This window comes from Chlorocebus sabaeus, chromosome 26 (assembly GCF_047675955.1).
Source record: "Chlorocebus sabaeus isolate Y175 chromosome 26, mChlSab1.0.hap1, whole genome shotgun sequence".
Taxonomy (NCBI): domain Eukaryota; kingdom Metazoa; phylum Chordata; class Mammalia; order Primates; family Cercopithecidae; genus Chlorocebus; species Chlorocebus sabaeus.
Window position 1 is genome coordinate 51,584,837 of NC_132929.1, and position 27,676 is coordinate 51,612,512.

Below are 27,676 nucleotides of genomic sequence, written 5' to 3' on the forward strand. Positions count from 1 at the left end.
TTTGCCTGGAATGTTCCTTCTGCCTGGAATATCACCCCCCATTCTCTGCTCCTGATGGCCTGTGCTCTCAGAGCCCGGCCCAAACACTGCCTCCTTCCTCGAGGCCTTCCTGACGCCAGATCTGCTGGTTTGCCGTGGGCCCCAAGCTCCAGACATGCAGACCAGAAGGGTCTCCGAAATGAGCAGTGTAGGGGGGGACATGGGGGTCTGAGGAGCAGCCGCCGGTCTCCACGGTCAGCAATCCCCAAAGCTCAGGGCCTGTGATGCCCTCCCAGGGAACTGACTGCAATGCAGAATCTCGGGCTCCACTTCAGAGATTCTGTAGGGCTGGGTGGGGCCCAGGAATCTGCATGCTCAGCCACACCATGGACACGAGAGGACACGACCTCTGGAGGCACACACAAGTTCCAGGAGGATGGGTGTACAACAAGCCCCCCAGAAATTTAGAAACACAGCATATACAGAAACACATCCGAGGCACGTGCACACATGTAGCCTGGGGCCACCACAGCCACAGCCCAAGTCACATGTGTACTTGTGACACTCCAGCATGGAGGCTTGGTGGGAGGCCCTCTACCTGGCCCACACCCCTGCTCATCACCTCCAGCTCCTCACCTCCAGCTGGTCCCTTCTGATCTCAGCTGCCTCTCCCTGGAAGACGTAGATCTTCTTGTGCTGGACCAGCTTCAGTGGGGCCAGTGGGCCCTCTAGGGCAACGGTCACTTGTAGGGTGGCATCTGTGTGCACTGGCCCCGCTTCCACGGAGAAGTCCAGGGTGTCACGGGGGCTGAGGCTGCCATTGTGGCTATAGAGAACGGCCCCATCCAGCAGGTCCTGCTGGGAGAAGGCTGTGGCTGGCTGACCAGCCCGGAGTACCTGTCCCCACCGAGGGCCGGCTGTGATGTGGTAGTGGACCTCATCCCCACTGCGGATGTCGAGGTTGGTGTCCAGGTGGAACACAGCTGTGTCGATGGTGCCCTGGCCTCCTTGAGGGACCACAAGTCTGGAGCCGTTGGCCACACGGAGGTAGGGCTCCGAGGCCTGCACCTCCAGCAGCGCAGTGGCCTGGTGTTGCCCATCAGACACCTGCAGCTGGATCCAGCCACGGTCGGCCCCTGAGTGCACAAACAGGACTCGCCTCTTTCTGAGGTCCTCCTGGGTGAAGCGGTAGATGGGCCGCGTGGGCTCATCCACGGCCACGATACTGCCAAAGAGGAGGTCCTTGCGGGTCAGCACCAGCTGGGTGTCAGCAAAGCCCGAGTCAGCATCGCTGAAGGCCACGTCGTCTGTAGTCAGCAGCCGCCGCCCACCCCGGGCCACATGGAAGACGCGGCTGATGGTCTGCACAGGGGCGTGGTCATTCACGGGTTGGATGGCCACCCGGAAGACACCCCGTACCTCCTCCCAGGCCATGTCACCACTGCTCTCACCCTGGCGGGTAGCAACAAATGGGATATCATCTTCTGTGGTCTCGGAGTCATCATGCTGGTAGACCAGCCGGCCACGCAACAGGTCTTCATTGGTGAAGGATGTCACCATAGTGGTCTTGTCCCGTGTCCCACGCCAAGCCAACCTCCCATGGCGGGGCCGCTCCATGACCTCATAGAGGTAGCTGGCACTATTGAGACTCTTGACAAAGAGGTGGTCAGCAGAGAGGACACCCTCACCACCCTCAGGCACCACGAGGAGGACATTGGTGAGGACGGGCGCGTCTGGGTCACCACCAATGTGGATGGGGAAGGTATAGAGCGGGGAGAAATATGGCGGAGCTGTGACACGGAAACGGAAGGTGTCCTCCACTGCCTCCGAGGCACGTGCCGTGGCCCCATAGGTCACCCGGCCAGCCTGTATGTCATCCTGGGTGAAGCCCTGACCGTCTGACAGCCTCGTGCCCTGTAGTTGAAGGTTGCCTTTCCTGGGAGCCTGAACCACCTCATAGTGGAAGGTTGGGGGGCTTGGGCCTGCCTCCTCCAGGGTGGCCTCCAGGTGGGCTGTGGTGAGGGTCTCCTGCTGGGTGTTCTGAGTGTGCAGTGGCTCCAGCCGCAGCATCCACACGGTGGCTCTCTGGATGGTCACTGGGAAGGACAGATTGCTCAGGATCTCCTGGCCCACCTGCACCTCCAGGGCTAGGTTCTCCACGGTGTCCTCGGTGCGGTGCTGTGGGTCAGTGCTCAGGTACCTCACGCGGCCCTGCTCCACATCCCGCTGGTGGAACGCCTGTGTGGCCCACCACTCAGCACCCTCCACCCCACCGGCCCCCTGCTTCTGCAGCTCCCCGAACTGCAGGGCTCCGGTGACGCGGAACAGCACGCTCACATCCTGCCCCACGGCATTGGTCTCCACCGACAGGTTGGCGGGCAAGATGGGCATGGCAGAGCCTTGGGCCAGGCGCAGCCCTGTGCTGCGGTGGATCTGTATGGCCGGCCGGACGGCCACCACCTTCAGCGTGGCCAGGGGGCTGGCCTGCAGTCCATCGCTGACCCGGAATGTCAAGTCCTGTGCAGGGCCACCGCGGTGGACATAGACTAGGCTGCCGGCCTCCAACTCCCGGCAGGAGAACTCGGTTGCTGGCTCCCCAGGCTGGTCTCGGCGCTGCACGGGGAGGCCAGAGGGGGCGCCAAGGAACTGGAAAGTGAGGCCCTCACAGGCAGAGTCCGGATCATAGGCCTGGAAAACCTCGGGCCCCAGTGGCTTCTGTGTGTGTTCCAGGATCACCATGAGGCTGCCATGTGGGAAGATGATGCGGGGTGGGTCATTGACAGGGTTGACCTGGATGGGCAGGAGGTAAGTTTGGCCCCTCCGCAGGCATGAGGGCATAGGCACCCGAGCCGTCACTGACACCTCCAACACCAGCTGGTCGGAGGTGTCCTCAGAGCCATCGTGGATGAATCGGGCCTTGCGGTTCACCACGTCCAGGAGGGTGAACATTTTTCGTGCCTGGGCTCCTGGGATGTCCAGCTCGAGCTCGCCATGGCGTGCCCCTTGGGTCACACTGAACAGCACCTGGGATTTGCGCAGTTCAGCCTCCATCAGGTCCAGCGTGGGCTGCACGTGCCGCCACTCAAGCCAGGCTGTGCCCCCCTCGGCCACCACCAGTGGGCTGATAGTCAGCAGCTGGGTGAAGTTGGCAAAGACAGGAGGCAGACCTGGCTCAGGCACGCATGGCTCAGGCAGCTCCATGGCAGGCCAAGCCTCGGGGGCCAGGGTGGAGAAAGCTTCATAATGGCCATAGGCATCGTCCTCATACTCCTCCTCCTCCAGCCTGCAGCCAGCCACCATGTTGCGTGTCAGCAAGGCTTCCCGCAGCCCCCGCCTCTGGCCATTGACACTGAGGTCTTCCATGCAGCCCAGCAGGGAGGCATTGGTGGCCTCTGGTGTCAGGCCCAGGCGGTGTTCCTGGAGGTGACGAGAGGCCTCTGCATCCAGCCCCCCGAGAAGGAGACTGCCCCGTGGCTCCAGGTAGCTGAGGACTCCTCGGTTCGAAGTACGCGTGGGGTACTGGTCCACGGAGACTTCCAGCTGGTGAGCATTGATATGGACACTGACCTCATGGGGCTGCCCGTCGGCCACAGGCACACTGTTGTGGAGCAATACGGTACCCTGGCCCTTCTCGACCACGGCCCGCAGGTGGCCCTCAAATATGTCCACATAGATGAAGTCCCCATGCCGGCCCCCTGCCTGGAAGGCCAAGGGTGCCTGCCGGCTCTGTGTGGTGAGTGTAAACTCTAGGGTTCCTTCATCCTGAGTGCCCCAGGCAGGGAAGGCAGCCAGAGAGTGGGGCCCAGAGAAGCCCAGGGCCACATCATCACCAGCAGAAAACTCTTCAGCACAGCCCTCATGCACGTCAGGGGTCAGAGGCCGGAGGAGACTGCGGCCATTGAGGGTGGCTGCATGGATGCAACCCCTCAGGGGTCGGCTGGTTCCCCTCAGGTAGGGCAGGCCAAGGCTCCCAGTGCCCCCAACAAAGAGCCCATAGGGGACCTCGAGGGGGGCTCCTGGGACTGCAGAGGAGGCGTTCAGAAACCCATCGACTGACAATGTGGCCCAGCCCTCTACGACAGTCAGCACTGTAGTGTGGGGAACGGAGTCACTCAGCAGCGTCTCTGCTGGGGTCTGCAGCCTCAGCTCCTCCTGGCCTAGAACAAGTCTGACCTGAAGAGAGACAGGGAATGGAAGATGGGGGACAGCACTTTGAATCCATCATTTCCCTTATAAAAGCATAGAGCCAGGCGTGGTTGCAGTGGTGGCGTGGTGGCTCACGCCTATAATCCTAGCACTTTGGGAGGCCAAGGTGGGCGAATCACCTGAGGTTGGGAGTTCAAGACCAGCCTGGCCAACATGGAGAAACCTTGTCGCTACTAAAAATACAAAATTAGCCAGGCATGGTGGCGCATGCCTGTAATCCCAGCTACTTTGGAGCCTGTGGCAGGAGAACTGCTTGAACTCGGGAGGCAGAGGGCAGTGAACTGAGATCATGCCATTGCACTCCAGCCTGGGCAGCAAGAGCGAAACTCTGTCTCAAAAAAACAAAAACAAAAACAAACCAAAAAAAGCGTAGTGGGTTCCCCACACTTGGGGCCCCAGAGTGGAAAACCTAGGACAAAGACCTCTAGTGCCACTCCTCTTGCCGTCCTGCCATCTCTTTACTCATCCTCCAAACACTCACCAAAAAGAACTCTGGGCCAGGCCAGGATGGGCTCTAGGGACCCTGATGTGAATCAGGTGTGGTCCTCGCCCACAAGGAACTGACATACAGCAAGATGCTGTCTTAGAAATCCAACCTGTATTTAAAAATGTTTCCCCCCTTTCCTTGAGTGAGAGGTGCCAGAAATATTGTCTTGGAATCTGGATTTCAACTCTGGAATAATGGGTAACTGGGAATCCCTCGATCAGTCCCCCTCAACAGGGCAAAGTTTCTTGGGGTCATTGAAGGCAGCCAGGCTCACTGTTCAGAGACAGGCTAATTTTTAAATTGAAATTTAAATACTGTGTGTTCTGAGAAAAAGCTCCCTGACCTGGGGTGGAAGGAGATCTTGGGGAGAGATGGATATAGTTCTGTCTCCATGACATTGACAACAGAAATGGCTCTGGTACAGTGCTCCCAGATGGTAGAATGGGAGGTGGCAGAGTATGGGAACTGCAGAATCAGGGCACTAAGAACTATAATTTTGGAGTCCTGGTATGGAGCATCTCTGTAGGGGTGTGGCATCATTGTACTTGCAGAACTGGACAGTCATCAGCACCAGCCTGCACCACACCAGTGTTTAACAGTGACACCCTGTGGCAATGAGAAGCAATGAAAGCAGCAAACTGACCAAGCCCTAGTCCTCTCCCCACGGGGTGTGGAAGGAGATGGCTGCCCCCAATTTTTTTCTTTTCTTTTTTTTTTTTTTTTGAGATGGAGTTTGGTTCTTGTTGCCCAGGCTGAAGTGCAATGGTGCAGTCTCAGCTCACTGCAACCTCCTCCTCCTGGGTTAAAGTGATTCTCCTGCCTCAACCTCCCAAGTAGCTGGGATTACAGGCACGTGCCACCATGCCTGGCTAATTTTTTTGTATTTTTATTTTTTATTTTTATTTATTATTTTTTTTTTTTGGAGACAGAGTCTTGCTCTGTCCCCAGGCTGGAGTGCAGTGGCGTGATCTTGGCTCACTGCAAGCTCCGCCTCCCGGGTTCCCACCATTCTCCTGCCTCAGCCTCCCGAGTAGCTGGGACTATAGGTGCCGCCACCGCGCCCGGCTAATTTTTTGTATTTTTAGTAGAGACGGGGTTTCACTGTGTTAGCCAGGATGGTCCCGATCTCCTGACCTCATGATCCGCCCGCTTCGGCCTCCCAAAGTGCTGGGATTACAGGCATGAGCCAGCGTGCCCAGCCTTTTTTGTATTTTTAGTAGAGACAGGGTTTCACCATGTTGGCCAGGCTGGTCTTGAACTCCTGACCTCAGGTGATCCACCCGCCTTGACCTCCCAAAGTGCTGGGATGACAGGTGTGAGCCACCGTGCCCAGTCTTTTTTTTCTTTTAAAAATAGAGATGGGGCTCACGCCTGTAACCCCAGCATTTTGGGAGGCCGAGACGGGTGGATCATGAGGTCAGGAGCTCGAGAGCATCCTGGCTAACACGGTGAAACCCCGTCTCTACTAAAAATACAAAAAAAATTAGCCAGGCGCGGTGGCGGGTGCCTGTAGTTCCAGCTATACAGGAGGCTGAGGTAGGAGAATGGCGTGAACCTGGGGGGCGGAGCTTGCAGTGAGTGGAGATCGCACCACTGCACTCCAGCCTGGGCGACAGAGCAAGACTCTGTCTCAAAAAAAAAAAAAAAAAAAAAAAAAATAGAGATGGGGGGTCTCATTGTGTGGTTCAGGCCAGCCTTGAACTCCCAGGCTCAAGTGATCTTCCCACCTTGGACTCCCGAAGTGGTGGGATTATAGGCATGAGCCACTGCACCCAGCCTGGCACAAATTTGGAATAAGACCCTGGGTTCTTAACTCTTCATGGTTTGGGAGAAGACTCAAGAAAGAGCCACAAGACTCCTCACTAACAAAGCTTGTGGTGTCTTGAAGGATGAAATGGAAAAAGGAGGAAGCTGAGGCAGTACTGGTGCTGTTACTGTCGTGGACAGGCAGTGGTGCTGCAGAGAAATTGGTGTAGTGCCACAGGGATGCACAGGGGTCCTGGGGACCCAGGAGGGGGCCTTGCCCAGGAGGAGGGGATGTCCACACTGAGACTTCAAGGAGAGGCTGGAGTTAGGCATGTGCAGGGAATGGGTGAGGCACGCACCTGGCAGAAGGAGTGTAGTGACCAAAGGCCTGGCATCAAGCGACTGTAAGATGGCCGGGAACTGAAAGCAGTCCAGTGCGGTCAGAGCACAAAGGGACAGCAAGGGCTTGTGGTGGGAAACATGGTTGGAGGGAGCCAGTGGGCAGAGCCAGTTCATGAAGGATTTGCCATTTCTAGGCTGCTGCTGCCCACCCCACAGTGGAGAACTTGAGACCCTAAGATAAAAGTGACTTACACAAGGTCACACAGCCAGCTGGGGTTCACTCAAAGCTAGAGAAGGAATCCCACCCTGAATCCCACCCGGATCCCAGGGGGACGTCACTGACCTGCAGGCGTCCAGAGTAGAGCTGCAGCAAGAGGTGGTCAGCTGGGCCTGCTGCCAGGAGAAGGAGGGCTTCGGGCTGGGACGTGGAGAACTGCAGCTGTAGGTCTATGTCGGTCAGAGCTGTGGCCACAGGCACCTCCAGGTGGTTCTCACCGAAGAAGGAAGCTGTATGAGAGAGGGAGCTGTGGTCCAGGCTCAGATGCTTGCCTGGAGGAGGTGAGGTGCCACAAAGAGGTACCGGTGGGTTGAAGAAAGGGGTCCGTGCTGGCGCACCCTCATGGTTCTGCTATATGATGCTGTCTGTGAGTACTGCCTGGATCCCAGCATCTTCTTCGTCCTGGCACCAGAAGGCACAGCCTCACCTTGTGTCCAGCCAGACCTTGACTTTGCAGGAGGTCAGACCCAGAAATTCCCAGCAACTCAGGTCTCCTTGGAGGTACCTGGAGCCGGAGGCCATTGCCAGCTCTGACTCACCTCCCCTGGGCCCCAGAGGAGTCTTCCTCCTGGGTCTGGGTCCCCCACCCCACCCAAAGGGAAACATCACTGGCCTGATCACCTGGCTTGGTGGTCACAGCCCCGAGGAATGGAGTTTCTGGAGAATCACCCCCAGTCCAGACTGATCCCTGCTCAGATTCCTTCTCCTAAGTGCCCTTGTGCTTGGGCTCCTGTGCAGTGCCCGCCGTGCCATGCCCTGCCTCCATGGGTTGGCTGGGGCCACAGCTGGGATCTGGCAGTGGTGTCAGCATGGCCCACCTATCCCCGCTTCTCTCTCAGGCCATTCTTCCACCTGCCATTGAGGGTGGGGGCGGGAGCTTATTAGCCTGAGTCTGCCAAAGAGCAAAGGCTCTGAGGCCAGATGGAGACCATGTGCAGGGTCAAACCAAAGTGGGCCCACACTTCCTCCATTACCCTGCTATTGCTTCCTGCTGGAGAGCTATTCACAGTCCCCAATGAGCAGTTAGATCCGGCCCCATTGTTTCCACCATGGCCAAGGAACCAGGGATGAGAACAGCTGAGCTCCCAACTTCCCCAGGCCACCACGCAGGCTGAGGCTGAAGACAGGGGCTGGAAGGGGCTGAGGATCTGCTGGGCAGGCCAAAGAGGGCCTCACCAGGCAGAAGGCCATGCCTGGGCTTGCCTGTGGTTAGTGGTTCCTACACAGGGCCCATTCTGTCCCACACCGGGACTCCTCCTCTTTTGAATTGCTGCTTCCTCCAGACAGTTTCCCCAAATTAGCCTCCCTGACTTCCAACCCGCTGCCACAATTTCTGGTCTATGCCTTTTGTGGTGATAAGAGCCAAATATAACTTTGACTTTGCCTGCAGATGTCCAGGGCTGGGGGACAGACAAACACGGGTTAAAAACGGTGATTCATCCCTGTTGGGTTTCCCTCAAACCCCGAGAGCAAGCACAGGCTGATGACCTTGATAGGGATGATCCGGCACCGGCCCCACATGTGCTAGTCCCTGGCCAGCCTGAGCCAGCTGCCATCCGCCTGAGAAAGCAGCTTCAGCCATTGGAAGAGGTGGAGACTTGTACGCCCTAAGGGCAGCCTGTAAGAACCCCGTGAGCTGCATTAAATCCCCTCTAGTTATCTCCTCCTGCCAGTACTGCTGGCAACACCAGCACCTTGTCTGGGAAGCTAAGGGAATCAAGTGAGCCCTGCAGACCATCTGCATAGAGATGGCCCAGCAGGCTCAGCAGAGCTTGGTGCCAGCAAAGGGCAGACCAGGGAACTGCAGGTGGCGGCCACCTACTGGGGTGCCTTATTTACAAAGACATTGATTCCTAAGAGCAAAAGATAGCACACTAAAGTGAGGGAGGCCATAGCACAAGGGGTGGGGGCAAACGGCCCTGCAGGATGGAGCTACCACCGTCACCAGCTGGAGCGGCTCACAGCAGTTGTCAGGAGCCGACTATTGAATTTTCAGGAATTTTGAGAGCCAGGTGATACTGCCCATAGTGAGAATATTCATACCAGGAAAAGAGGCAAATACTGCAAATCAGGGTTCCCCCTCCCCAAGAAAGCCCATTGCTAAACATTTACCTACCCAGCACATGTCCCTGCCACTACCCACCCTTGCACTAAAGGAATATGTAGACCAGCCAAGGCTTGGTCAATGTCAGGGCTCTGGGCCAGACAGGAACTGAATTAGATGGTTGGCCCTAACCACTGAACAACCTGCCTGCAGCCCCCTCCCAGCAGAAGACAGTAGAGCCTGTTTGGCTAGAGTGGGAGGGTGGCAGGAAGCAGAGGTACTTTCCAGAGCACTGGGGTCTGAATGGGTCCATTGAGGGGCTGGGCCCTGCTGCTTCCTGTGGGGCTGAGTGGGAGGGGCTCACACAGGCTGTCTTGTGCTGCTGGAGCGCATAGCCAGGCAGCCCCCCATCCCAACAGAGGCCTCTGAGGCCTTGCTGGCCAGGGCTTTGGAAACTCTGACAGTGCCACTCCCTCCACCTCCTGGTTTCCTTTTTCTGCCCCTCTTACACTCTCTGAGGGGCTTCAGTTGCAAGAACCCAGAATCCCTGTCTTGGAGGTGGTTGGCGGGGGCAGTTGAAGAGGGGCTTTGAATGGAGAGGGTGTGCAGGATAAAGATGTAATAAGCTAGGAGTCAATCCAGAGGACTTCCTGGAGGAGGTGACAGTGGTGTACAGTCACAGAGAGGGAGGAAGCAGCAGTCTCTGAGGACAGCAGCAAGGCCAAGTGAGAGACTGGCAGGGGTACACAGGTCCCCCTTGGGGGGGTTGAGGAGGGTTTCTGCTCTCTCACCCCCTATAGACTCTGATTAACTTGAAGCAAGAGAAGTAGAGGGGAAAGTAGAATGGGTCAAGCCAGGCTCAGCTGCCTGCCTGGCAGGGGGGATGGAGGAGGTTGTGGGGAGACATCGGCACAGGCTGGATCGGACATGCCCTTGACTCTCCTGGGTCAAGAGGACCCATGATTCATCAAAACACCAGTCCAGACCTACAGCAGCTCCGTGGGCTGCCCTCTGAGCCAGGAGAAGGGGCCCACTTCAGGCCTCAGTGTCACCATTCTGTAAAATGGGCACATTCCTCCCACCTCTTCCCCCTCCTGACTGTGGGGATTAGTCCTGGGGGTCCCTCCCTGGTCTAGGAGTTTGCTGTCCATATGGATGTGGAGAAGGTTAATGGCGTGGGGTGTCTGGAGGTGCCAAGCCTTGGGCATGAGAGGAGCAGGATGCCCCACAGGTCTGCGGGCCCGTGGGAGGGGCAGGAAGAGTGCTGCGTGTATGGGCTTCTCTCTGGAAGGTGCGTCGGTGAGCGTCCAGGGCTGTATATTAATAGATGTGTATTTGTGTGTGCCTGCAAGCATGTGGGTGGCTGCTGGGGGTGTGCTTTGGGTTTGAGTAAGGCTGTGTGTTTGTGTGTGTGTGCGCGCGTGTGTGGGCCGGGAGCTGCCAGGACAGAGCAATGATTGTGCCCGGGCCTGTCCTGCCCTTCGGTGCCCGCCTGCCATTACTTGGCTGGGCCTGGCTCCATGAAAGGGGCTGTGTGTTCTTGGAGGGTTCCTGCCCCTCCTGCTCGGCGCCCATAGAGAGGTTTGCTAAAGGTGGGTATGTCCTCAGGCTTCCCACCCTTCCTCCCCATGAACAGGGCACTGCTGTCTGGGCCTGAGGGTGGGGTGGCTCCATCCTTCCTGAGACCTAGGAATGGGGGCACAGAAAAAGCCTGTGTCCTTCCCTCCCAAGTCCCTTCTCAGGGGCTAGGGGAAACCTCGGGCAAGGTCCCCAGCAAGCCTCCTCTGGCAGGGCAAGGGCATCTCCGGGCTCCCTGGCATCTCCGGGCTCCCTGGAGGCACTGCTAGGAGGAGTGTGGATGGGCTCCTGAGGCTTCCATCCTGACGCCCAGCCCTCTGACACCAGGCTCCAGGGACAAGGGGTCACCGTGAGGGGAGCATCTCTGCCCATCAGGCCCGCTTCCCCCTACCAGGGCCCCACCTTCCCCAGCCAGCCCAGGGCCAGGTCTCAGGCACAGATGCCTCTTCCAGGCTGAGGGCTGCTGTGGGCTCTGTTTCTTCTGAGTCCTCAGAAGGCTGCCTCTGTCCCTGTATCTGCTCCATCTCTCCTTCGACTCTGGCCATCCCTGCTGCCAGCCTCTGCCTCTGCTCCCCCTGGTCTCCCCCTAGCTCTTTGGCTCCCTCTTCCCTCTGCCCCATCCTGGCTGTCTCTGGGCACATCACCCTTTGCCCTAGGACAGTCTGGAGGGCCTGGCCCGGGGCCTCCTGCCTCCCCAGCCCAGGGCCCCACCCTTCATGGGTGCTGAGTCCCACAGCATCAGCGTTCTCTGTAGCTCAAGGCTGCGGCAGGGCACTCAGCTTCCACCTTCCAGACAGACACACTGAGGCTCCAGAGAAGCGATTTGACAAAGAGAAGCAGAAAGAGATCCAGCAGGCCCAGCATCACCCGTGTGAGCCCCACCCACCCAGGCACCCCCACTACACCCCACTCTCTGGCAGCGGATCCCTGTGTGCCCCACTCCTACCACATTCCCGGTTGCCTGGGGGCAGCCCCACAGCCAGGCTGCGTCATGGGAGCAGTAGCATTCCTGGGTGTCTGCTGCTGCCTGACTTTATAAGGGAGAAAGTCTGGGAGCCTGAAGCTGCTGGGCAGGATGGCTGGTGGGGAGTGCCTGGGCCCGTAGTTGAGGGTGAGGGCAGGAGACCTGGACATCTGTATGTGGGGGAAGGACACCCAGTGCCACAGAAACAGAGCAGGAGGTGAGAGGTGGAATGCGTAAGGGAGACCCATTCATTCATTCACTCAATCACAAATACAGCAATGCAGTGATGGGAATCAAAGAAGACAGCTAACATGGGAGAAAGTTATTAAAACTGAGAAGGAGAAATCAAGATGCCCTCCTCCATAAAGACTGAATTCACATACAGACCAAGGCCCGAGGAAGGGGATGGAGGAGGAAAACTCTAGGGAGACAGAGAAGGCGGGATGTTGGCAGCAAGCCTGTTGCTATGCACAGGAGTGAGGAGGGGACGCCCAGCCAGCCTGCTGGGGAGGGAGGGCCCTGCTCCAAGATGAAGCTGGACTTCTCCACCATAGCCCCTCAGAGTTTTGCACCACGGGTAGAGATCCTGGCTCCAGGTCTAGGCAGGCAGGGGTGAGGGAGTCTGAGGGGGCTGTGGGCTGGGGTGCTCTGGGAGGGCCAAGGCCAGGATGAAGGGCTCTCTGTCTCCCCTCATGGGTGTGTGTGCGGTGGGGCGGGGGTGGGGTCGTGGCTCACCTGGGGGCTGAATGCCAGCTGTGTGAGAGCATGGACAGGCCAGGTGCGCTTCCCCAGCAGCAGACCCTCCCTGAGGTCACCTGGCCCTCTAGACCGGGTCAGTTCCCCTCCCCTTGCACCTCCAGGGGACTCCCCGATTTTTCTTCCGCCAGCAATCTACTTTCAAGCCAGCAGGCGGGGCGTGGGCGAGTGTGCGTGCGGGAGTGTGGGTCAGTGTCACGTGTACACACGTGTGTGGCGGCAAGGCAGGCGAGGAGGGGGGGTGCTGAGTCCACGGTGTGGTCCCACTGTGGGCCCTGGATACTGAGCCATAACTGGAGGCTCCCTCCCCAGCACATTGGTCTCCCTGGGCTCCTCAGGCAAGGGAGAAGCTGTCTGATGTGCTTACTCAGGTGCCAGCCCCTCTCAAACCTCCTCTCGGCAGATCCCCAGGCTCAGCCACCCACACTGAACTGTCGCCTTCCCCCAACCTGTTACTCTGAGGGTTACAAGGGGGTAGGTTACACGTTACAGGGGAGACTTAAGGTCAGTCTAAGGGGACCACATAACCTCCCCAGTGATGACATTGGGGTCACCAGGGCTCAGGCTAGATGGCTCATCGCTGGCCAGGGTGGGCTGCCTGGGAGACACTCACACACCTGCAGACCCCACAGGGCTCACTGCCCATTAGCCACTCTTCCTGGCTGCTTCCAGACTGGGATTCCACCACCCAGGGCCATCCCCACAGCCCACGGACTGCCTGCTCCTCTCCTGTCCCATGAGCTACCGAAACGTGGACAACAGTAGGTTAGTTCCAAATCCCATGGAGCTTACAACAGCAGCCATCCTCTCAGGAGACACTGCTTTATCCCAGTGGAGCACTGGGATGCCAGGCACATGCTCAGGTGACTGCCTCCATGTCTAAATGCTGCAGAGACCTCTGTTGGGGTCAGGGCAGCACCAAGAACTCTTGAGCCGAGAGACACACACTCAGGTCAGCTGACCTTCTGTTTAGTGGCCTTTCCGGTCCCCTGCAAGGCCAAGGAAGCCAGGGAGGAAAACAGTTTCCTCAGCTATCGGCTGGGCCCTGACCCTGGTCACTGGCCTCAGCTGCAGTCCTCTAACCAAGCGCTTTGAGTCACCCACCTGGAGGGGCATGTACTGGGGAACATTTCCAGTTAAGGGAACCCGTCTGGAAGAAGAGTGGAAGCAGGGGCAGGTGGGGTGGGAGAAGCGGAGCTTGGTCCACAGAGGCTGATAGGGGCCGCACGCTGGGCTCCCAGCCACATGTCCCAACCCTGGGGCCTAGTGGAGCACAGAGGAAGCAGGAGGGAAATGAGAGGTTTTGAGGGAAGAAGCAGCCCAGAGTCCACCCAGGCTGGAGGGCTGGGCCGGGGGAGGAGGAAGCGGGGCCTCAATGGTGTCTTTGTGGAGGCCCTGCTGCTCCCCAGGCCTCAGGCGAGGAGGGTGGGGTGGCTGCGGTGGGGAGTGGTTCCAAGAGGCTTTTCCCTGCCTTATAATTTTCCCCCTTGTACAGGGAGATGGGTGGGTTTCCAGGCCCCTTCCGTAACCTCCTTTCTCCCCACTTTCCTGGCCCTAGCGGATCTGGGACCCTCACCTCAGTGGACCCAGGCTGGGGTAAGGTTTCTGGCAGGGAAGAGAAGAGTGAAGGACCCTCACTTGGCACTAGGACTGCCCAGCACCCCCCTCCCAGGCCCAGCAGGCTCCTGGGAGGTATCTCCCATTTTACAGGTGAGGAAACTGAGGCTCAGAGAGCGCAGTCCTCTGTGCTAGCCTGTGGAGCAGCGGCAGGGCTGGGACTTCAGCTCCTGCGGGTGTGGCTCCAGAGCTGGGGGCTGGGGGCAGGGCACATGCACCGTGCGTGCACCCAGAGAGGCGTGGTGGGTTTACTTGCTGCCTGTGAATCGGAAGTGGAGCATCTGCCAAGGGCCTCAGTGGGAGGAGGGTGTGAGAGCTGGACCCCAGCCTGGGGAAGACACACTCTTTCCCTTCTTGTCCCCTGGGGCTCTTCTGTCAGGGTGGGGAGGGGGGAGGGGGCAGCGAGGAGGGGAGGGAAGCATCTGCTCTCCTTGGAAGGTTTGGCAGCCCCACCTTTCTGGCTCTGGGGCTGGCTGCATGGGGAGGGCCCTTCTGCAGGGGCTGGCGGGGGATGACTCAGTCTAGAAGTCAGTGATAAGTGCCAGCCCTGCCCACTGGGGACTTGGAGGTCCGGGAGGAGGGTGGAGAGACGGGGGTCTGGGTGGGACCTGCCCCCAGGAGGCTGAGGGCCAGGCTCTCTCCTGGGCCGCATCCAGGACCAGGCAGCCCATGGCTCATCTCTGAGTCTCCCCTTGGCTCTGGCAGCAGAAACCACCAAAGACAGGGCGGTTGGGGTGGCGTCTCGGGGCTTCCCCAGCCTGGCGGGCTGGGTCTGGAGATAGTGAGTGTGAGTTGGGGTGGGGGAAGAACAGAGGAAATGGTGACTGTGGGTCTGGATGGTTGCCTGGACCTGAAATCTGGTGGCACAACTTGTGCACAGTAGCTTGTGTGCCTCCTCCTCAGTTCCCCTGTCTGAATACAGGGCAGATGCCTAGGTCAGGACTCACACCCCCAGCCCACACACAGGGCTCAGAGCCATGTGCTTCCATGCTTTCCCTGGCCTCAGTGTCCCCATCTGTAAAAGGGGACCTGGATAGAGGGACCCAGATCTGGCCTCTGACCAGCCCAGCAGACTGGCAAGAGGTGTAGCTACTACTGTGGGTACAGTAAAGCCACCTCTGGCCTAAATGGCCACAGGTCCGGCCAGATTGGAAGCTCTTGAGGACAGGACCAGGGCCCACATCCCCTGCCCAGGGCGTGTGTGCAGCCAGGAGGCCCACGGACCGGTGATGAGGGAGGTGACATCAGTATCTAAGGGAACGAAAGGATCAAATGAGGTGGCATTTGGCCTGCGTGAGGGGTTTTCTATCAGGCAGAGCTGTCCCACCACAGCAGGCGCAGGCACTGGTCGTGCTCCATCGGGAGGGCATTGCCGGGAGGGTGCACGAGGAAACCTCAGTGTCCGTGCTACTGGACCTCTGGGCTAACCAGGCCCATCAGAGATTCCGAAACTGAGACCTCTCTTCCTGGGCAGGCCTGGCTCCTCCAGGAATAGGTTCCTGCCTAGCACCACCACCTGTCAACTGCCTGGAAGCCTGCAGTCTGTGGGCCCCCCTGGAGCTGTGCCCACTGCCACCACACTCCCCCTGGCCCTCCTTTTCCCTCCCGGCCTCAGGCCCAGCCTCTTTGCTGATGTACCATGTCTCTCTCACTGGCACCAACTCTCCAGGACTCCCAGCCCACTGCCAGTGTCCCTCAGATGTCCACGCCACGAACACCCATGGGAACCCCCAAGCCCAACCCCACCCAAAGCAAGGAGGACTCAGTGTCCTCTCCCCTACAGCCTGCTCCCCAGCCCCGTGAAGGCCCAACTGTCCACCCGTTGCTGAGTAGACATCTGAGGGTCGCGCTGGACTCTCCTCCTCCTCCCTCCCCATGGCCACTGCTGACTAATACTCAGGTTCCATCCTTCCTGCTCCCAAATTCTCCTTCAAATTCATCTCCCTCTCTTGCTCCCTGGTCCATCCATAAGGCAACTGGCCACGGTCCTTAGTCCGATTTAATGAATCTCCTGCCTCCCTTTGCTAATAGCAGCCCCAGTTAACCCAAACTGAAAGCCGCTCCCTCAGCCTCTCTTGCCTGGAAGCCTTTGGTGGCTCCCACTGCTCCAGGGTCAGGCCCCCACCTCCGAGTGGCACTGAAGGCCAGGGTGCCCTTGACTCTGCCTTCCAGAGTCTCCTGCTGTCTTCCATGGACACGCCACACCTCTGCCTCACTAGATCCTACACTGCTTTTGCACACGCCTAGCAGGGCCCGCCTGCTGCCTTCACTCAGGATGGGCCTAGCTGCCCGGCCAGCTCTTCTCTCCTGTCCGCCTGTGAACTGTCCTCATGCTCTTTCAGGAAAAAAGCCCAAAGCACCTTCTTTGTCCTTGGGGTGCAAACACACTCGCTGTGGCCCAGGGGCTGTGCTGTTGTCACCTCTCTCCATTTACACTGTGAGCCTTGGGGACAAGACTAACCTTGCTTGGGGACAGGAGGTGGGAGGAAAGGAGGGAGGGGCTGCCTCTGGGAGCTTGCCCCAGCCCTCCCCACCTTGTCTTACCTCCAGGCTCCTTTCTAGGCCTCCTCTGCCCTCCAGGGCCCCAGGGCTGAGGCAGAGGACTGGACACAATGGCCTGGAAGGGCTCAAGGGACTGTCACAGCCAGAGACTGCTTTTCTGGGCCTGTGGTGACAGAGTCTGGTGCTTGTTTTTAAAGAAAATAGAATCCGAGCCCCTATTTATAGCCAGAGGCCACAGCCACAGACAGGAGACGACGGGTTTGAGGCTTACGGGCCCCTGCTCTGGTTTGGCTGGGAGGTGGGGCCTTTCCCAGGCCCCCCTGCCCGCCTTTCTCAACTCCCAGGGAAGTGTCTGTGGGATCCTGACACTCCCTGGGACAGGATGTAGCCTGCACTTTCCGGCCAGGGAGGACCTGGTGAGGGGGCGGAACATTTCTCAGGATTGGTCCCTGGGGCCCGGAGTCCCTTGTGGGAATGGGAGGAGGTGAGGGTCTGTTATGTCTACTGAGAAGGCAGAGAGGGCCCTGGGGAGGGGTGGGGTGCTGGCAGCAGGGAGCACTCTGACTGCCACGAACCGGAACCGGGTAAAGGAGAAGGGAAGGAGAACAGAGCAGGACTGGAGAGATGCGCAGACAGAGAGACAGGGTGGGAAAGACAGACGGAAAGAGATGGAGGAACCAGACCCAGGGGTGGGAAGGGACAGAGAGATGGAGAGAGCAGGATGGGGGCGCAGACAGAGAGACAGGGGAAAGCTCTGCAGCCCGGTTGACCCTTAGCAGGGGCAGACAGAAGCCGTGAGGGGAGACTGAAGTGTGGCTTCCGTCCCATAGAAAGTCTTCATGGTGCTCCATGCAGCGCGGTCAGAGTCTGGGTAGAGCCAGTGAGGAGGGAGGGAGCAGGCGCCTCTGTGGCCTTCACCCCAGAAGGCCAGGCCTCGCCCACCCCCAGCCCCTAGGGCCCAGGGCCTGGAGACCCTCCATTCCTGGCAGTCCTGCAGGGGAGGCCCAGGCCTGTTGGAGGCAACACAATGCGGTGGGGCAGAGCCCAGATTGACCTTGTCACCAAGATCCCCAAGGGCTGTTTTGGGCACGGCCAGGACCTCAGGCCAGGATCTCGAGGGACAGGTCTGGTCTCTGGCTTGTTATGGGATGAGTTCCCTAGGCCTGGAGGGCTCACAAGCTAAGGCTATGGCCTGGACTCACTCCTGCTGCCAGCCTCTACTCAGACCCTCCCTTGGCTGCGCTTGTAGGGGGCTTCGGGGTAACTGTAGCCTGGGGCATGTGTCATGGAGCCACAAGCAGTGACTCAGACAGTTAAAAAAGGAGCAGCTCTGAGTGGTGACTCAATTGGCTCTGGAGGGGCTGGGTGGGTCTGGCTGGTACAAGATGGGGTGGTCTGGGTTTATTTTTGGCAGGGCGGGGCTGGGGCCAGGGGTGGAAGATGGGAACCGGGGGTGGAGAGGAGCCGCTGCTCTCATCCCGGGGAGAGCCCCGGGGCTCCATGCCAACTTAGGAAAGCGGCTTTCCAGTGCTAGGGAGCCCTGGCAGGCTGGCTGCTTCTCAGCCCCACTCCAGGCCTAGCCTGCCTTGCTGCTTAGCCCAGGACAAGCAGCCGGCTCTCTCTAGATAGAGGCAGAGCCCCCTGTCCTGTTCCCAAGAGGCTTAAGCACAGAATTTAGAGCTGACCCAGGAGACTGAAGATTCCACCCAGAGGCCCAGATAGGGCCAGGGGTCTCCCCAAGGCCACACAGCAGGACCAGGAAGCCCAAGGGCTGTGGCACCATCACCCAGCTGGCTGAGGTCTCTACAATATCTCCCCAACTCCAGGGCTGTCCACGGTTGGAGGGGCAGCCCCTGTCTGAGTACCCACCCCTGGAGGGGCTCAGCCAGGCTCCAGATGGGTGGCCAGAAGCACATGGGCCCCAGATGCCCAGAGATGGAACCTCGGCCAGGAGCAGCCACCTGGATTCCGTTAGCACATGTGGGTGGGGGGCCTGGCCAGGCCCTGCCCAGGGGTCTGTGGAGAAGAGTCACCACTATGGGGGTGAAGGCAGTGGGAGCCTGCACAATGGGATCTCGGCCTGGGAGTTGAGGCGTGGGCCAGCTCCTGTCCGGGGTCCCTCCAGTGTCCCTGCCCTGAGCTGCACACCCCGCTCTGCAGTCACCTCAGTCACCTCCCCACACCTTCCCCTACGCTGAGCTCACACATACACCCATACCCCTGAGGGGTCCTAGCAGCCCAGAGCGGAGAGGGCTGTCCCCTCCCTTCAGTCTGGATTTCTGCTCCTCATGATGCAGCCACCACTGCTTATATCATGAGTGCTGGTAAGAGCACCATGGTGACACTGGCAGGTGAGCTGTCTCGCGTCCCTGGGCCCTGGCCTCCAGCCCCCACCTCCAGAGAGGGACTCGCGAGGGGCTGGTAGAGAACAGAGAAAAGACAGGCTTCTAGAGTCCCCCATCCCATAAAAGGTCCTGACGCCTGCTCATTCTCTTCTCCCCACCCACCTGCTCTGGGGACCGGGGGTTCTTGCTGTGCCCTGGCCCAGTGAGCTCCATCCTAGGGGCTGCTAGGCTTGGGAGAAACAGGCCCTGGGGAGGGGCCAGGGAGGGGCTGTCCCCAGTTCTTCTAGCACTGGGAGAGGGGTGTGGGCCTCAGCCCAGTTAGCCAGACAGATGCAGACCCCCAGCCCCTCCCACCTTCTGAAGGGTCCTGGGCTGGCAGGCAGCCACTGGCTGATCCCCCCTCAAGAGCCCACCTCTCCTTTTCCACGTCACCTGGTCCCACACAGACTCACAGGGCCACCTCCTCCAAGCCTTTGCCTCGGAACCTTCCTTAAAGATTCCTAAGCAGAAGCCCCATGTGGCCGGGCTGCTCCACCCTGGGAAGAAGATGCTAATAGCAGAGTGACTGCAGCCTCAGGAGCAGACGGCACTGAGCATTGATTCCAGACACAGTGTCTTGCTTAATCCTCACAACACATAAGAGGTCGAAATTATTTATCCCCATTTTAGAGAGGAGAAAACTAAGGCTCAGAAAGACAGAGTCACTTGCCCAAGGTCAGGCATGGAGTGTTAGGGCTGGAATTCAATCTGAGCCCTCTAACGCCGTGTTTTACCACCCGTGCCTGGCCTCCCGCTTCCCTGTATGGGTGCCCACAGCTCAGCACTCAGAGGAGGGAGAGGTGGGACCTGGGTCAGGGCTGAGGGGCAGGGGAGGAGCTCCCTCTCAGCTGCCCGCAGACTCCCAAAAAGGGTGATTTGCTCCTTCCTTGGCCAGGGTGGGAAGTAAGAGTGTGTGTGTGTGTGTGTGTGTGTGTGTGTGTCTGTGTATATGTCTGTGTGCATGTCTGTGTATGTCTGTGTGTGTGTCTCTGTGTGTGTGTGTGCGCGCGTATGAGTGTCTGTGTGTCTGTGTGTATGTGTGTGTCTGTGTCTCTGTGTGTGTGTATGCGTATGTGTGTGTCTGTGTCTATGTATGTCTGTGTGTGTGTGTCTGTGTCTGTGTGTGTCTATGTCTCTGTGTGTCTGTGTGTCTATGTCTCTGTGTCTATGTGCATATGTGTCTGTATCTCTGTGTGTGTCTGTGTATGTGTCTGTGTCTGTATGTATCTGTGTGTGTCTGTGTGTGTGCGTGTGCCCGTGTCTATGTCTCTGTGTCCGTGTCTCTGTCTATGTGTATGTGTGTGTGTGTGTCTGTGTGTGTATGTGTATGTGTCTGTCTCTATGTGTATGTGTGTGTGTGTATGTCTGTGTGTGTGTGTATGTGTGTGTGTGTGTATGCGTCTGTCTCTATGTGTATGTGTGTGTGTGTCTGTGTGTGTGTGGCTAGGTCTCAGGCCTGCCTGGGTGGCCTCCAGCTGCAGGAGAGCTGGTCTGGCCCCAGCCGCTGTGCACAGGGAAGGGGCAGGGAGAAGCGGGTGTCGTGGGAATCAGTGTCCTGGTCCTACTGGTATTTATAGCTGCCCCTTCCTGAAATGTGGGTGGGGGAAGGGGCTGCTCTTAGGTGGGAACGGAAGTTGGTCTCCTCTCCCCAGCCCCCTCTATCTCCCCAGAGAGTGGACTGGCCCAGGCCAGAGGGCCGGCCCTGGCGGTGGGACGAGGCACTGTGTCCTGAGTTGGCGGTTTTCCCTGGGGCTGCTGGCTCAGGGGTGGGACACTCCTTGCCTGCTGAGCAACACTCTGTGTGTGTGTGTGTGTGAGTGTGTGAGTGTGTGTGTGTGTGTGAGTGTATGAGTGTGAGCGTTGTGTGAGTGTGACAGTGTATGTGTGTGAGTGTGTGTGTGTGTAAGTGTGTGTGTGTACGCACACACATAAGAACTTTTTTTTTTTAGATGAACCCTCACTCACTCTGTCGCCCAGGCTGGAGTGCAGTGACGCGATCTTAGCTCACTATAACATCTGCCTCCCAGGTTCAAGTGATTCTCATGCCTCAGTCTCCCGAGTAGCTGGGATTACAGGCATCGCCAGCATGCCCAGCTAATTTTTGTATTTTTAGTAGAGACACTGGGTGTCAGGCTGAAGAAGGTCATGGACCGGGGACAGAGGCCAGGTGAAGGTGGGGGAAGAAAGGCCTATAACCCCACAGAGATGGAGGGCAGGGCCCCAGGAGAGGCACAGTCCAGGTCATGGGTCTCAGAGCAATCTGTGGTTAGAACAGGCTCCTGGGGATGGCGATGCTGGAGCTGAGCCTTGGAGGATGAGGAAAGGGAAGGCCGGTTGCATGGAGCAGCTTGAGCAGAAGTGGAAGGGTGCCAGCCGTTATGGGTTATTATCTGATGCCCTAGTTCTACCTGATCAGCCAGTCTGTGGGACACAGGATCACCTTGACCAGGGAGGATGCTATATTTGGGGAGAGAAAGACATAGTGTAGCACAGTTGAGCATCCCTAATCTGAAAATTCAAAATCCAAATGCCCTTAAATTTTTGAGTGCCAATAGGATGCCACCAGTGGAAAATCCCACACATAAGAACTTTTTTTTTTAGATGAGCCCTCACTCACTCTGTCGCCCAGGCTGGAGTGCAGTGACGTGATCTTAGCTCACTGCAACATCTGCCTCCCAGGTTCAAGTGATTCTCATGCCTCCGTCTCCCGAGTAGCTGGGATTACAGGGGTTGCCAACACGCCCAGCTAATTTTTGTATTTTTAGTAGAGACAGGGTTTCACCATGTTGGCCAGGCTGGTCTCGAACTCCTGAGCTCAGGTGACCCACCCACCTCAGCCTCCCAAAGTGCTGGGATTACAGGCGTGAGCCACCACACCTGGCCTCCACACATAAGAACTTAACATAAATTTCTCTCAGGCAAAAAATTCTTTAAAAAAATCTATAACGTTACCTTCAGCCTATGTGTACAAGGTGTATATGAAACACAAATCAGTTTCATGTTTAGACTTGGGTCCCATCTTCAAAATATCTCATTATATATAACGAATATTCCAAAAGTCAAAAAATTCCTAAATCTGAAACACTTCAGGTCCCCAATGTTTCAGATAAGGGACACTCAGCCAGTGTGGCGTGAGGGCCAGCAGGCAGGGGCAGGAGCAGGAAGCTGGGGCAGGAAAGGCCACACAGCCCCAGGCCTGCTGTGAGGAAGCTGGGACCGTCTTCTGCTCCCGGCCTCCAGTCTCCCAGACTTGGGGAAGGACATCTTCCAAGGGCCCTTACTACCAATCTTCATGGAGCCCAAGAACTCATGCGGCTCTGCATGAATTGGGGTGGGGCAAGCATCCCATAATCCCAAGCTCAGCTGCCTCCAGGCTGGCTCAGCTGGAAAGCCCTGGGGTGCGTTGGAGCACAGCTAGAAAATCCCTGGTTGGCTCAGTGATCTCTACACCCCTCTGGGGACCAGGCTGTGAGCCCTACGATGGGGGAGACCCCTGAGCGAAGCAGGTGGGATGTGTGCTCCCGGGGAGCTGCTGGTCCTGAGGGTGAAGCTACCGCCCAAACCAGGGAGAAAGAGTAGGGAGCTCACCCCCTAATCTGCTGAGGACTCGCTGTGTGACTCTGAACAAGGAGGCTCCTCTCTCCGAGCCCGGGTTTCCCCAGGATCCACTGGGGGCTGGTCTGGGGTCAGGGGTTTCTGCAGTAAGTTCCGGGAAGGGAGAAAGCCTCACTGACACGCCTCAACCTTAGGCCACGGGAGAGCCACACACTGAAGTGTTGAAGCAGGAGCGATGGCTGGAGGCCTGGCTAACACACGCCAAGGCTGGCAGAGCCCGCGGGCTCCTCCACAGGCTGGGAGCGGCATGGGCGTGGGGAGGAGCTGAGCGAGAGGCAGGAATGCTCAACAGGACAGGCACTGTTCCTGACGGGGCCCACCCCTGCCACCAGGCCACCTTGATGGCAGCCCTACAGCTATGACCCTACAGAGAGACAAACGTGGCTTCATTGGCAACCCCAGCTTTTGGTGGGGGCTTATTTGAAGGGGATTTGCTTAGGCTGTGAGAAAGTGGGGAGGGTTTGGAGAGGGAGAAAATGCTGGCTGGTGGGGGATGGGGAGACAGGAACAAACATCTGGAGTCCTCAGGGAGCTGCCTGTCCCTGCAGACCTCTCTCTTTCCCCTAATGGGGCCTAAGCCCACTGGTGGGTGGCTGTCCACCTGGCCTGATGTGGGGAAGCTCACTGCTGTTGGGGTGAGTGAGACCACCACGGCCTGTGTGCCCAGAGAGAGACCTGAGGCAGTCCCTGCTTTTCTCTGAGCCTCAGTTTTCTCATCTGTAAAATGGGAATGTTGGACAGATATGGTGGCTCACATCTGTAATCCCAGCACTTTGGGAGGCCCAGGTGGGAGGCTTGCTTGAGCCCAGGAGTTCGAGACCAGCCTGGGCAACACAGTGAGAATGAGACCTTATCTCTACAAAAGATAATTACCCTGGTGTGGTGGCACATGCCTGAGGTCCCAGCTACTCAGGAGGCTGAGGTGGGGAGATCGCTTGAGCCTGGGAGGTTGAGGCTGCAGTGACTTTCCTGACCTGCAGGGCTGCTGTGGGGCTGCAGGACTAACAACATGGTGAGTGCGCACTATGGGGTGTCCCTGGAGGTAAGAACACAGCGATAAGACAGCTCTATCCTCTCCCGTTTGGAGTTACGGACCCTCCAGAGAAGCGGAGAGAGCTAGGAACCCTTGCCCCACAGAGGAGCCAAGCACAAAATTGTTCATACAAATTCAGTTCCTTCAAAAACTCCTCATACAAACTCAGTAGGAATGGTAATATAGTACATTTGAAACCTGCCCTAAGCCTGCAGCTGGAGGAAGAGTCTTAGCTCTCTCTACAAGGCTCTACTGAATTGACATATGCTGGGGCGGAGGGCATGTTGGAGGCAAGAGGAGAGCTGGATGGGGCGGGAGTCAGGGGGAAAGGCAGTGAAGGAGCAGAGGGACCAGGGAGGGATCAGGCTCCAGTCCCAGACCCAGAGGCCTCTTGTTCATTTGCTCCTGGCCTTGAATAGAAGACACAGCTCAGGGTGGCACCCCTGTCCCTATCCTGTGCTCACTTCCTTCCCTGCAAGCGCCACTGGCCCAGGTCTTTAAGGTAGGGGACTTGGAGACAGAGGCAGTAGCCTCTGTCCTGGGCTCCTGGTCCCGGCCACCTTGTCCAGGTCTGTGAGAGTGGCCGTGTGCACGTGTGTGTGCCCACATCTGTGTGCGCCAGTAAGTGTGGACGTCAGGGCTATTTCCAACTCCACCTCCCCTGCCCGCCTCTCCTGGGCAGCACGCCCAGTTCCCAGACATAGCCTATACACTTCCTCCACGAGCTCCACACGCACCCCACTCCCCTCCTGCCATCGACAGCCACCTGGCCCACCTGGCATGGCCCACCCCGGTCCCCCCAGGCGGGCAGCACTAAAAGGCCCTTCTTGTCCTGCCTGGGCGGGCAGGCGTAGGGAGGGAGGCTCCGTTACACTTGGCTCTAGAACAGTTTTTCTCGAGTCCGGGTGGGCTGGGCCAAGGGCGCTGGCCCCTGGGCCCCGGCCTGCTCCAGAGGCCTGGGGCGGCACACAAGGTGTACACAAGGCTTAGTGCCTGTCCCGAGCACCACTGGTCCCCTCAAGCCATCCTCAGAGGCAGCAGGATCTACCCTGCTTCAGTTTCTTGTACCTGGTGTCCCTGCGGGCCTGCATGCTAAGATACCCCCATCAATTCTGAGTTCCCACCCAGGTAACACACAAGCCCTCCCTGCCAGGTACTCCCCCACCTGGGTCCCACTTCAACCCCTCACATTTTGCCTTTCAAAGTCAGCGATGCCAGGGAAGAGGTGTGGGAGCCACCATCCCTGCCTGCCCTGTGCTCACTGTGACCCCCTGACTAGAATGTCACCTCCTTCTTCTCTGCCTGTCCTTCCAGTATTGGCTCAAATCCAGTCTCCCCTGACGCCTGGCTCTCTGCTGGGGCCTCCCACACAGCTGAGGAGCTGGACACTGCATCTGTCATCCAAACTGTCACAGTGGCCCAAGCCCAGGCCCCCACGCAGGCTGGGAGCACCCTCAAAGCAGGGCTGGGGGCTCTTCCTGGGCTGCTGGGGTTCTTGGTGGAACTCAGAGTACTTTTCTTCCTCTCTGGGGCCTCAGTTTCCCTCTCTATACAAGTGGGAGATTGGTCCAGATGGCCTCTAGGGTGCTGACTGCCAGGCCCCCTGACCCAGATGCCTCAAACGTTGATGAGAGGAGGGAGAGTCTCCCAGCATGCCTCACTCGGATACGGGAGGACAAGGGCCTTTGCAGCCAGGGGCATCCGGGAGGGGTGAGAGGGACACTTCCCTCAGGCAGGAGCTGCCCGTACTGCAGAAATCAGGACAGGGAGCTGGACCAGGAGTGGTGACAGAGATGGGCTGCTGGACACGAGCTCTCCCACCCACTCCTCACTTCTGAGTCCTCCTAAAGGCAGGGGGTGGTATAACTTTATAAAACCCCACAGCACCATGCTGTTCTCTTGCCCTAAAACCCTGGTGGCATCTCCTCTGCAATAGGGCATAAGGCTGTGGGCCTCATTTTGCCATTTAAGGCTTCCGTGCCCCAGCCCAGTGGTTCTCCCTGGCCTGTGCTTGAGATGTGCCTCCCAACCAGGCTGCTGGCCTTCCTGTCTCAACACCCCTCTGCTTACGCCCACCTCAGTACCTCTGAGTCAGTGCCCCTGCCTGGAGGACTGACTCCCTTCCCATCCACCAAGGCATGGTTCGAGGACCACCTGTGTCCCGCCCCAGCTTGCCCCTGATTTTCTCCCCTCCGTACTTTTCATCCAGATATTTGCTGTTTGAGATTCAATTTGCCTTTCTGCCTCCTGAACGAGTCTCAGTTCAGTCTCTCAATATCCTGTGCCCCTGAGCCTAGCACCATGCCTGCATGCTGTCAGGGCTAAGAAGGTATTTGAGAATGGCTCTCAGTTGAAGTACAAGGAGGTGGGGGTACTGGAATCCCTCCTCGGCTGGAGGCTGGGGCCTGGATGAGCTGACTGCCCTGGTCACCTTGCATGCTCCCTTCCCCTCTCCCGGGCCGCCCAGCCCATCCCTCAGGCCCTGAGATCTCAGGGGATCCGGTCCCTGTAGGAATAGGGAGCCTGGGGATCCAGCCCTGATTCACCCCGGGGGGTCCTCCCTTGACTCACTTCCCTTCTGGGAACCATGTGATGCCCTCTTTTAGAGCTGCTTCTCCATCTGAAGGGGAGAAGGGTGTGGCCTGGGCCCTTGTGAAGGAGGCTCAGCCCCTTCCTTGGCTCCATGTTGCTCTTGGGAATGATCTCGAAGGTGCAGCTGAAGCACTGAATCACACATGGGTAGTGATGATGGATGGGCCCTAAGGCCACAGTTCTTATGGCACAAGTAGAGCTGCCTTCGCTGAAGGAAGAATGCTGTCATGTTGGGGTTTCTGGCATCGAGACAGAGAGGGGAAACATCCCAGCACTTCCCTGAAAGTGAACTTCATTCAGCTTCTGCTGGGTCAGGCGTCAGTGCTGGGATGAGGAGGTGTGGCAGGGGGTGGTCCAGGGCTATCTGGAGGACAAGCCCCCGCTGGGGCACAGTGTATCTGAGGGGCACTGGCTCTGCCTCTAGGAGGCTGAGAGTGGGTGGTGGGTGGGGGGTCCTGCCTGTCAGGAAGAGGAGGAGAGAAGGAAGAGGGGAGGTGGCAGATAGACAGACAGATCCTCAGGGGAGCAAGGAGAGGGGAGAAGGGGCAGAGCTGGGGGGTGGCTGGAGGGGTGTGTGTGGGGGCTCCTCACAGGGGAGGGCAGGGTGGCTCCTTCCTCGTTTCCCGCCTTGTTCTCCCCGTTCCTGGCCCCGGGCTTCTGAGGCTGGAGGACCCACTTCTCACTGTTGCCGGGTCCCTTTGGACCCCAACATAGTCACCCCAAACTTGCCTGGCAAACAAAGCCCGGCCAGCATTGGGGTGGCCCCACTGGTGTCTCCGACAATCCAAACGGGCAAAGCCACGCCCTAGGCAATCTATGCCTGGGGCGCCTGCCCCCACCCCTAATTGGGCAGCCTTGGCTAGCTAGAAACCCCATAACCTGAGATAGCGGGGTCCCGTGTCCACCCCAGGATTGAACCCCTTGCGACCCCAGCCAGTGGTGGGAGAAGCGCAGCCTGCTTGACTCCCCATCTACGGGCCACTTCTGGCTCCTCCTGTCCCTTTTCCCTCCCGGAGGAACCCCTCTAGTTCTGCCAGGTTGGGTCGGGGTCTCAGGACCCTCACTCACCGGTGGATGCAAGTCTGGCCAACATAGCCAGGGTCAAAGCCAAGGCCAGAGCGGGGGCTGGAGGTGGGGGCCGCGGCCCGGACTGCATCCCGGCGGGCTGGGCGGCAGGACTTGAGAGGAGCCAGTGGAGTCCTGGGAGCTGGGAGCTGAGTGGAGCCAGCGGCTCTGCTCCTGGGCGCGGGCCGGCTCCGGGTGTCCGCGCACTTAACTCCGGGGGCGGGGCAGGCGCAGACCCGCGCGCCCGCTCGGGTTTCAGGCTTGGGCTCCCCCACCTGCCCCCACCCTCAACCTTCTTAAAGGGCCCGTGCGGGGCTGCTCCTCTCCGGGGCAGGGGTGAGGGGGGGCCCTTACAGCTGGGCCAGCCCCCAGCCCCACCCTAAAGACTGGGAACAAAGTCATAGAGAGGCCCAGACACCCTGAACTCTGGCCCCAAGAGCCAAGCCCGGGAGACCCCCTCAGGGAGGAGGCATGAGCTGGGCCAGCCCC

At 58.6% G+C, this 27,676-nt stretch overlaps 1 protein-coding gene across 1 annotated transcript in view; it reads right to left on the minus strand.

Annotated features, from left to right (window-relative positions):
- Positions 1-27,472, minus strand: part of CSPG4 (chondroitin sulfate proteoglycan 4) — a 39,690-nt gene extending 12,218 nt beyond the window's left edge. The window contains exons 1-3 of the mRNA XM_038010192.2: positions 27,191-27,472; positions 7,104-7,267; positions 616-4,152 (exon numbers count right to left, since the gene is read on the minus strand). Coding sequence (XP_037866120.1) covers positions 616-4,152; positions 7,104-7,267; positions 27,191-27,278 — 3,789 coding nt within the window. The 5' untranslated portion in view covers positions 27,279-27,472. The remainder of the gene's footprint in view (positions 1-615; positions 4,153-7,103; positions 7,268-27,190) is intronic.
- Between the last annotated feature and the right edge of the window lie 204 nt (positions 27,473-27,676).